Source organism: Lucilia cuprina, chromosome 4, assembly GCF_022045245.1.
Source record: "Lucilia cuprina isolate Lc7/37 chromosome 4, ASM2204524v1, whole genome shotgun sequence".
Classification (NCBI taxonomy): Eukaryota; Metazoa; Arthropoda; class Insecta; order Diptera; family Calliphoridae; genus Lucilia; species Lucilia cuprina.
Genome location: NC_060952.1, coordinates 14609091 through 14621072, shown reverse-complemented (window position 1 = coordinate 14621072; position 11982 = coordinate 14609091). Strand labels below are relative to the sequence as shown.

Sequence of the window (11982 nt, the reverse complement as noted above, 5' to 3'; positions counted from 1 at the left end):
TAACTAAATCGACTTATAGTTTCATAAGACCACGGAATATTACTTTGTTGTGTCTTAGAAAAATATTTATTGATGCAACAAACGAAATGACAAACTTATATATACCCTCTATCACCACTGATGGTGGTGGAGATATTAAACATATTCTATCAAATTTATTGCCAACTTTAATTTAACTTAATGAAGAAGAAATAAATTTGAAAAACATGTACGTATATAATGTTGCTGAGAAAATATGTTAAACTTTTTTAAATTATTAACAAAGATTCTTATGCATTTTCTTTCTTTTCAATTATAAGTTTGTGTGTATTTTTATTTTTTGGTAAACTTACCAGCTGGTACAACTTGAAATAAACATGGTTCTGATTGTTTGCCAATTGAATTTCTACCCCAACAAGCCAATGTACCATAATCTCGTTCGCCTTTTGGTGTATAAATCAATTCACTAACAGTCTCTACTATAACGAAGTACAAAAAATTAAGAAACAAAATAATTTTAAAAGTTTTTTTCAAGTCTTTATGATAGAGAAAAAATAATAATAAAAATTAATATTAATTTACCATAAGTTTCAAAATGAGTGTCGTTCGACTCAACAATGGTACGATGTATATCACCGGTTGTAGTAGCCTCTTGTATTGTAGCATAATGTCCAGAAGGTACTTCAAAATGTTCACCACTACTTGAAAAAGTCCATTCAAAGTCAATTTCTGGTGGGTCTGAATTAACGCGACAGGGTATGGGTACAGCCTCTTCTAGTGAAGCACCAATGACAATCACGGCATTCGTGCTACATACAGGAGCATCTATTGGAAGGGAAAAAATTTCAAATTGCTTAAGTGTTTAGAGGTTATCAAAGCCGTTAAACAAAATTAAATTGTAATAGTTTTATAGACATCTATTTTTTCTTATTTTTCATATATCCTGATTCAAGAAACAATATTTCCTTTAAAGGAACACATTAAATGATATATGTAGAAAAATACAATAAAGAAACGGAATTTATTCATTTTATTTCTAAACAATTGAGCTTGAAAAAATAAGTTTTTCTTTTCATTTTTGTCTTATTTTTATTACAATCATTTTACACACATACATATATGAATGAATTTCCGTTAAAAAGATGCTTAAATACATACACAGATACAAACGTTTCATAAAATACTTTGGAAGGATCATATGTTCAAAATATGTATCCCAACAATAATAATAAAATAACAATGCAAATACTTTTTCCTCTATGGATGCTCCCTTTCTCACTCTCTTCGTCAACTTATTATATGAATAATAAAAAAATAAATAAAATATATATATATATATATATATATATATATATATATATATATATATATATATATATTTATATATATATAATATATATATATATATATATATATATATATATATTATATATATATATATATATATATATATATTCACAAGTGCTTCCGGTAGTATATGGTATACATTTTTTCTCACACTTTATCATTTTACTGTGAAAAAACAGAATTGCCAGGAAAAAACATATTGTTTTGAAATTTATTAAAAAATATTTGAAAAGTTTTTAAGTTTCTATTGAATGAGTACCAGTAAGATATAATACTGACATACTACATACATATAAACACTCATTCATACATATTCACATTTACAGTTATGCACACATATGAACATCAAATTGTATATTTGTGTATTTATGAAAATACAATTTGAGCAAATATTACTTTTGTGTGCAAATTCGCATTTTATGAATACAGTGAAGTGAATAAGTTATATGATATAATTAAATAAAAAGCTTTCAAATGCTTCGAGTCCAAAAAAATTATATGTGAAACTAATTCAATCTAAATCTGGGCCACTTTTGTCACTTTGTTGCCAAAAAACGAGCCCTTAATTCGAAATTTCGTCACGGTAGGGATATTATTAGTTAATGTATCCCGGTTTTTCGGTGTTTATGTTTCATTTTCTACATTGTGTAGGTTAAAGTCTTAATAATTTTATAAATTTATAAAAAATTATTTCTAATATTAATGTTATATTTACTGTTAACTTTTTCATTTCTTCGAATTTTCTTCATGCGTTCAACTTGAATATTTCTTATGAATATATTTCAACACCCAACTAAATCATAAGGAAACTTTACGCTTGAAGTATTGTCAGCAGATAACAACAACGAAAAGAACTACAACATACAAATCATGAATTAATTTATTTGGATGAGAATGGGTGTATGCAAGCATATGATGTGTTGCTGTCATCACCGACAGCATATTGTTGGAATAATGTGTTGACAATAAAAGTAGCAAATATCACATAAGGTAGTAGCAACGTATAATAGAATGAAAACATATATACATAAATATTAGGGTATTCAAACGATTAATCGTCGATCGGTTAATCGATTAATTTCTGACGATTAATCTCTCGAATAAAAGAAAATTGCCAAATTTCAAATAACGAATAAACCGAATAATTAATAACATATAACAGATTAAGAAAAACTTATTATTTAACCGTAAAATTACTGTATACTTATACAGAGTTCAATATTTTTATAATACATTTTTTATGTATTAATTCCTTAATTTCTTTTCTATAATGAAGAATATTTATTGGATGATTTTTATATCAATACATTATAATAAGTTGTTCTGATTTACCTACTTCTAGAAGTTACTAAAAAGAAATCTTTAAAATAGTGACATTGCCTTTACTTCTACATCTAATTTTTGGAGAACAGTGTTGTGTTACTAAAGTATTTCCACAAATTTCTTCAGCGTATGAATTCTGGAACTCGTTGATAAATCTCAAAAACATAAATTAAATTAATTTCTTTATATAGAAGAGGATTTCATATGAAAATAAAATATTTCTAATATTTTAAAAAATTTAATTAACAAACTTTAAAAGAATTGAATTTGAAGAAGTTGAAAATTATAATTTTGTGTGTTATGGGAAGAAAAATATTGTAGAAAAGAAATATTGTAGAAAAAAAAACATCCACTTTCCTTTTATTCGATTAACCGAATAATTTTGAATTATCCGATTATTAACCGGCCAACTTTAAACTTCAAATAATTATTTGTCGAATAAACCGAATAAAACAAAACCGCGAATAATTGAATACTCTAATAAATATATTTTTCAATTTGTATAATAGAACAAAAATTATTTGGCAACAATTGATAACATTTAATTTCTGATAAAGTTGTGTTTTTAAAGTTAAAAATTTAAAGAGCAATTGTAAATTTAAAGAAAATGTATTCGTAAATGTATTCGTAACTGCATCTTCAATTGCTATTAAATAAAACATTATTTTTAAATATCGTGCTTACATCTTACTGCTTTTTAAAATAAAGTTGTTTTTAAGAATAATCATTTACTCATTCTCAAAAGTATTTTGCCTTTAAACATCTAACTATGAAATAATATACATCTTTAATAATAATAAAATATTCATATTACATTTATGATGATTATTTAAAATAATAATGATGGCTGACATTTCCTTCCTGTCTGTTGTCCATAACTATAATGCAATAATTATAAAAAATAATAATGAATGTCATAGTTGTTATATTTATGAAAACAAACTTAATTATGTATATGCATGTGAATAATAAGGTAGTAATAAAATTTCTTAGTTATATACATATGTATACATATATAACAATATTTTGGCTCAACTCAGATTAATGAGTGAAAACACTATATTATATGCAATTGTTGTTCTTGAACAAATATGTTTACTATAATACAATCCATGCTTAATTGACCATAGTTAACATATAAGTTTCCCATTAATGCTCATTACTGGGTTTAAAATGTCATTGACAACACTGGATAAAATAAAATATGTATTCAAATTAGTTAAAAAATGTCTTTATATAATTACAAACTGGTCATTACTATTGGTTATACCTCTAATATGTACAAAAGTAAGAGAAAGAGTATTTAATAAATGTCAGTATTTTTGTAATCTCAAATATATATCAACTCAAAACTTATTTATGAATACATATTTTTATCGATACATATTTCTCTTGCCTATGTGTATATGTATATAACTACAAAACTATACAAAGTGATTTTGATGTTTGTACATTAGGAAAACCCAAAAACTAAAATTGTTAATATTCCAACCGAAAATAAGAACTTATTTAATTTTACGATAAAAATTTTCGAAAGTTTTATATAGGACAATTTGGATAGATGGATAATATAAGAAAATATACTTAATTTTTCGGTATTATATTAAACAATTATGTGCGACTACAAAATATGAATAAATATTATATTTTTGAGGAAAATGTAAATTTGATTAAAGTTGTTTATATCATAAAAAATAAATTTCTTTTATATATAATAACTGTATAATAACTATTGTAGTTATACGATTTAATTACTTATTGTAAGGCCTATAAAATAGAGGAGGAACCAATAATTAATAAACCATAAACAATGAAACGTAAAATTTATACAAAAGTTATGATAAAATCTTATCATTCTTGTATGAAATATAAAAACCTTAAAAGAGAAACTTTTTATTATCAGTTTATCAAATATTGAGCATAGGAGAAAATTGTAAATGGTATGTATAAACTTTAATATTCAATGGGAACATCATACCAACTTGGCAATCCTAATGTATAAATGTATTATAATTATTTTTATATGGTGTACTTAAACTATATAAAAAATATAAAATATATATTCAAACTACATATTTTATATCCGCTGCTATTTATGCCAATTATCGCTAATAAACCATAAATAATTATAGCACCATAAATATCAATTCAATTATACTTATGAATTTTTAATTTTATCACAACTATTATAATGCATATATTATGCAAGTGTGTGTTACAAAATACACAACTATGAGTGTATGTAAAATTTCAGTATAAAGAATAGTGAATTTTTAATTTTAACAATTTAAAATTACTAAATTAATATTGTTGCATGTATTATGTTTTCCGTCTACTTTAGAATGGAATAGCTTGATCATATCATTATTAAATGGTTCACTACAATTGCCATAACTATTAACTCTACTTGTCGGATTTTATAACGACAATGTACTTTTTGAATCTCAACATATTTTTTTTCAAAAGATAATGGGGTTTAGTTAACAAAGTATATATGTATTCCAGCTCCATAATAAAGTATGTCCGTATGTCATTCTTTTGAAAGCACAATAAAGTTCGAACGAAAAAAAGAGGGAGCAAAAATGTTCAAAAAGTATTCCTTATATATAAGGTTGGTTAGGTAAAAACAATGCAAAAACGCCTTTACCATTTTAACCTTTAATTAATACGGTTATGAATTTTTGGTTTGATTTTGAATTAATTTTTTCTTTGTTTTCTTTAACAATATAATCTTTTTATTTTGATATTAACTTTTTCTTTTTTTCAAATTTTTGAAAACTAAACACATATGTATATGTGTAAGTATTTTTCTTCTCTAATTTTTACATGTACATATATCCATAACAAATTTCTTGTAATTAATAATAATAATAATAATAAATAATAATAATAATAAAATAAACATTACAGATAATGATAATCGTTACAGAAAAGAATTAAAATTATTTTAGTAAAAATAACAAACAAAAGCATTTTGGAAATTGCTTTTGGTTTGGAAAGTTTTTTTCATCAAAAAATGGCCTTTTACTGTCAGGACAATATTGGTGTGGTATTTTTCCACCCAAAAAAAGTTATTACTCTAATGTAGAGAATAGACTAACTTTTTGAATGTTTAAACACTTATGAAATTTTATTTTCGCTAGTGCTACAGTATAAAATTAATTTAAGGTGAAAAATTAAATATTAAATTAATATAATATTAAATATAAGTTTTGAATTATTGAACTACGAGAAATTAATATTCTGACGTCATATGAGTACATGACATATTTCATATATGGGCTCCATATAAAAGTACTTTACAAATGGACCACCCTTTATTGTATTTTGTATGTTTGATTATATGTATGTATTATGCATGATGTTATTTTGCATAAACCAATAACATAAAACGGTATGCAAATGTTTACAATCGATGCTCATTTACGTTTCAATAAATAACGAAATAATAAAGATAATTATTATATCTATATATGTATGTATTAAGTAAAAATGCAAATATTTAATTAATTACAATTTTTGTAATAGAATATGAAAAATAAAATAATTATTCAATCTTTAATAAATATATCGTTCAAATTACTTGCGGGTATATCTCTCATTATTTTTTTAAATATTTTCGTTAAATAACAAAAAAAACTTTTTGTTAACTCACATCTTATTCTTAGATTCACCATGGCACTTGTTGTTTCGCCACGATCATTTGCTGCTGAACATGCATACAATCCAGCATGTACTCTTGCCACACGTTGTAATACCAAAGAACGTGTTGAAATAATAATGCCCCAAGATACATTCTGGGTAACTGGAACGCCCTGCAGAAAAAAAGGTGCAAACGTAAGTTTTGTATAAAAAATTGTTTTACTTAGTAAATATATTTTAACGAAACAAAATATATTACAAATAAGTAAATTTAAATAAAGTGTCTGGAAAAGACATTTACATACATATGTAATTTATGTATATTAGATGTGCCCAAAATAAATGAATTTTGCTGAAATGGGTCTCATTCTAGTTCAGTTCTAGTTCAGTTCTAGTTCAGTTCTAGTTCAGTTCTAGTTCAGTTCTAGTTCAGTTCTAGTTCAGTTCTAGTTCAGTTCTAGTTCAGTTCTAGTTCAGTTCTAGTTCAGATCTAGTTCAGTTCTAGTTCAGTTCTAGTTCAGTTCTAGTTCAGTTCTAGTTCAGTTCTAGTAAAGTTCTGGTTCAGTTCTAGTTTAATTCTTAAGTGTCATTAACGATCTTCTATACATTTAACTAAACAACTTTATATTATGTATAAGTATTGCAAATTAGATTCAAATATAAATATGTATGCAATAATATTAAATGGTATAACCACTAACATGATTAGGGTTTCATAGAATATGTACATAAAGATAACTAAATTGAAATTCAAAATAAGATATCTAGTGTATAAAACTGGACTACGCAAGCAAACAGTATACTTGTAACTGTATTGGCATTATTAAAATCATTAGTATTTATTAACTTACAACCACATTCAAATCAAAGATAAACTTATTTAATATTTATAAGGCTTTTACAGTGGTATGAAGTATAGATAGACGAGTACATATACATATATATGGATTGTGAGTAGAAAATTGTTGAAAATTATACTTACATTATGTGACCAAGTGATACGATGTTCCTTAGGATTTGCTTTAATATGGCATTCAAAATAAACATCATCGCCTTCTTTAATGTCATCCGGTTTCAATGTTGAGCCTAATGACAATGTTACTTGTGGTGGATCTGATTATCATGATTGTCATTTTTATTGTAAGGTCATGTTAAACATGTTACATACATCCACACAAACACACATATGTTGACAAACATGTCAGCCGGAAGTTAGAGTGATTGTTTGTGATACCGTTTTCGGTTTGACATTATAATAACGGTTCATCCATGTTAGGTTATTTAAAGCAGCAAGCATGTGAGAAAGAAATGCGAACAAAGAGAAAGTAGAAATAAAAGGTAATGTATAGTAAAATTTAATTTGCAAAAACGTTAAAGCTGTGTTTTCTGGGGGTTTCTACACCAAGAACCTCTTCGTTTTAATTTAATTTAAATACGTATGCTTATCTTAGAATATAATAGGCCTGTGTGTAAAGTTTATTTAAACCTAAAACTCACTTTTCTGTTTCATAAATCTACTTATATTTTTTGTTGCTATTTTAAGTTTCATTAAATTCTTTAGCCAACCATACAAACGTATTAACGCCCCTTTTTATACAGTTAACATTGTAATAATCGTAAATTTTATAGAGTTGTTTAAGTTGCCATACACGCATTGTGCCAAACCCATGAACATGAAAATGCAACAATGTTCACTTGTAGCTACACTTACATGGATACATACTTATACATAAAAACACATTACATACAGTTACATTTTCAGCTGAAATTTTTATGTTTGTAATATCCCTGCAGTACTTGTTGTCTAGCATACTCCAAGTATATTACCCATTATCACTAAGTAAAAAATAATTTGCTTATACGTATTATTAATATTACACTGCACTTTCGGATTTCAGAAAAAAGAAAATAACATCTGCTATCTCAATGCAGCTTTTCTCTAAATTACTTTGAGACACGGATTTGTTGATTTATATCCATTATTTAAATCCAAATAATTAGAATTTTGCGTACTTATACCCAAAGCGGTTAACTTTACATCAAATAAAACTGCTGGTTTATGTATCAGTTCACAATCGTAAAGATATACTTTATAGTGCATATACATATGCAAAAAAAGGAACTTTTTTAATAAGAAGTATAAATTTGGGCTTAAATCAGATATTGTAATATTTTAATATGACTTTTGAGTAAATTAAAAAAAGTATAAAATAATTCTTTTAAAATTTCATATTTTATATTTTACATGACTATAATTGATTTTTTTAATAATGTTTATCAACTTTATGTAAAACTATAATAGTGCTATTAAAAATTTCAATTATTCTAAATAAGGAGATCATAGTTAGTGTTTAGTAACAACCTCCATTGAGCTATAGTCATCGTGTTTGATTAAAAATATAACATTCTGTGTAGATTTCACAGATTTTAAGCGTAAAATTTAACCTTTTGACTATTTAAATGAAAACAATTGACCTTCAGGAAGGATGAAGGAGTACTTCATTTGAAAGAAAACCAAAAATTGCACAGGTTTATTGTAATCTTATCAAAAAATTAATTAAAAAGTTTTTTCCTCATGCAATTCGTATTAATGAGATTTTCCTTTTATAGTTTTATATTTCTAATGATGAAATTTTTTATTTCTATAATTTAACAATTCCACATTTCTAAGTTATTAATAAAAATTTAAGTAAATCTAATATAACGCTTAATTTAACCCGCCACCGTTAACAATTTAATTTCCAAAATACCTATAAACATACATAGAAAACAATTTAAAACAACATTTCAAAATATGTGTGTATAAAAAGCCCAATTGCTTGAATTCATATAAATTCAAACAGGCAAATTTCATTACATTCATTTTTTCAAATTAGTTGTGAAAGAGTTTTTGTTTTGAAACTTTGAAATTTTCTATATACATATACATACATACATTAAATGCCTTTCAAAAATATTCATTTTGGTTTTGTTTTTGTTACTGTCATGAAACTAAAAGTTTTCGCAATTTAATTTTTAAGCTTATAAATAATTCTCTTGGAATGGAATATTCTATAGAATAATATTGTTTGTTTTACGTAATTAACTTTAAAAAAAATTAAAACTTTTTCTAAACTATTTGCCTTTTATTTATAAAAATTATAAATATAAATATTGTCATATACTATATATTTATTAAATTTATCACAAGCCATGTATAACTGTAGACAAGTGTAAAAGCTAGATGCCTTTAACGACAACCCAAACTAAATATATACATATTACAAAAAAAGAACTTTTTCTTTTCATTATGTGAAAACCTTTCTCTGTTTCTCTTTCCCTTACTGATAGTTTCATATTTTGTTTGACATTAAACGCAGAAAATGCTGCTATATATTTTAAACAATTTTAAGTGTTGTTTCAGTAAGTTAAACGAATGTTTATGTATAAGCGAGTGTGTGTGTGTAAAGCCAAAAGAGAGGTAAAGTAAAATTAATTAGCTAAATGACATGAAATTTTATTTAAAGTTTTTTTTGCCAACTATTATTCCATTTTTTCAAATGCTACATACGAGTTTGAAAAAGTTATACACACTTACGCATATACATATGTATGTATAAATGTATGTTTAAATATGTAGTATTTCGTTTTTATACTTTTGTTATACATAGAACGGAATATACTTCTTTTTCTCTGCTGCAAGTTTTGTAATAAGTAGTGGTGTCAAAAACTTTAACATAACAAAAGTTTATTTGTGTGTACTGTTGTTGTTCGCAGCAGTATTTTCACTAGGTTTATTTTATATTATATATTTTTCTTTTAGTTTTTAGTACCACCAAAGTACGTTATGTGTTTGCATGTATTAGTTTTGGATTTTCGAAAGTAAGTGTTTAACTTTGAGTGTATGTGGTTTGTTGGTTATTTTGAGATTTATATTTATTTAAAATATATATGTATGTATTCTTATGCAAACATTTCACATATTTATATTGTTAATGAAGTAGTTGTTTTACATTTATTAAACGTTTAGAATTTATTACTGATTCACACAATTTCACACTTTTTTTGTTATGCAGTTGTTATCAGAATCTTGTACATTTGCATATTATAAAAATAAATTGCATTATAATGCCTAAATGAAAGTCAAAAACATGCATACATATGTGCGTATTTTTATATAAAAAATAATCATGCTTGAAAGTAATATACTTATAACTGATATGTAATTCACAGTAATTCGCAGTATTCTTCCCCTTTAAAAAGAAACTTAAATTAGAAATTTTAATTTGAAATATTTTTATTATTACAAATTCATACATTAACTAGAATATCTAATATACGACAAAAAATTAAATTGAACTGATTTTAACCATTTGATAAAAAGAAAATTAGAATTTTAATTATTTAATCGATTTTTCGCAAAAATCTTAAATTGTCAAGGAAATATTTACTAGAATATATAATGTTTGTAAAGAATTTAGATTTTACAAAAAAAAATAATATTAATTAAAAAACCAATTTCACATAGACCCTTAAATTAACACTGTTGAAACTTCAAATTTAAAATAGAAAAACTACTGAATGTGTATATTTTAAAAACAATTTCATATTTTGTTTATTTTTTCACACAATAACTGCAACATTTTAGCGCCGTAAGAACTGAAACGCTGTTGACACAAAAAAGTATATTTTTTTGTGTATTTATTTTTAACAAAAAATAATGTTTTTCTATGACTATAAAATATTTTTTAAATATAGTAAAATATGTGCAAAATTAAAAATTGTCATACAAATAACAAAAATTTGTTGAAATATATATATGTAAATATATATGCTAAGAATTAACCAAAAAACGTTCTAGAAAAATAAATAAATAGTACGTTTCGTGAGATAAAAATCTGAAAATAAAAAAAAAAACTCTTTTAAAAGTGACTTTTTTAAACTTTGCAACTTTAGTTGTGTGAAAAATCATAATCTTTAAAATAATAACAGCAAGCATTTTATAGTTGCACTAACAGAAAATACACGGTAAACATTACTCTGCTTTATATAAATCAGCTATGACATACATATAAACATCTTCTACATATATTCACGTTTTGAATAAAACATTTCAAAAATTTTCGTCAACTTGGTGCAGAAAATAAAAACTAAGTCCGGCTTATGACATAAAAACTTCATGCCATGCCTTTTCCTAACATTTAGGTATATGGTTATAAAAAATTTGTTTTTAACATCAATTGCCATTTTTTGTTTATATTTTATTGTACCAAAAACAAAGAGAATGTATTTTTAAAAAAATAAAACCAAATAACTCATGTTTAGCCACAGGGAAATAAACAAAAAATAAAAACAATAAAATGCAAATTAAGCAAAAGTTTTGTGTTATTGTTTAAAAAAAAAATGTGAACGTTTTGTGTGAAAAAAAGAAACAATAATCAAAATGGCAAACAACTTCTTCTAAAATATTGTGAAATAAAAACATTAGATAAATTTTTTACTACACTGAAAAAATCGTATCTTAAAAATATATCGCTGATAAAAAATTTGAAATATCTATAATATTCAAACTTGATTTAAGCTGAGCTACTAAGACTGTGAGGCCAATGAAGTCGAGAGTTTAACGTGAACACCTGCCTTGACGGCCTAATTTCACGGTGGTCTTTTTCACCCACAGGATAGACTAGAGACGGTCTACCCGCGCCCCTGAAT

At 24.8% G+C, this 11982-nt stretch overlaps 1 protein-coding gene across 2 annotated transcripts in view; it reads right to left on the bottom strand.

Annotated features, from left to right (window-relative positions):
* LOC111681581 (putative uncharacterized protein DDB_G0282133) overlaps positions 1–6458 on the bottom strand; it is a 33291-nt gene extending 26833 nt beyond the window's left edge. The window contains exons 1-3 of one of the 2 annotated variants that reach the window (XM_046950699.1): positions 6305–6458; positions 562–804; positions 333–458 (exon numbers count right to left, since the gene is read on the bottom strand). In XM_046950699.1, the coding sequence (XP_046806655.1) occupies positions 333–458; positions 562–804; positions 6305–6326 (391 nt within the window). In that variant the 5' untranslated portion in view covers positions 6327–6458. The remainder of the gene's footprint in view (positions 1–332; positions 459–561; positions 805–6304) is intronic. The other variant, XM_046950700.1, reaches the window with a different exon arrangement.
* Positions 6459–11982: the final 5524 nt, after the last annotated feature.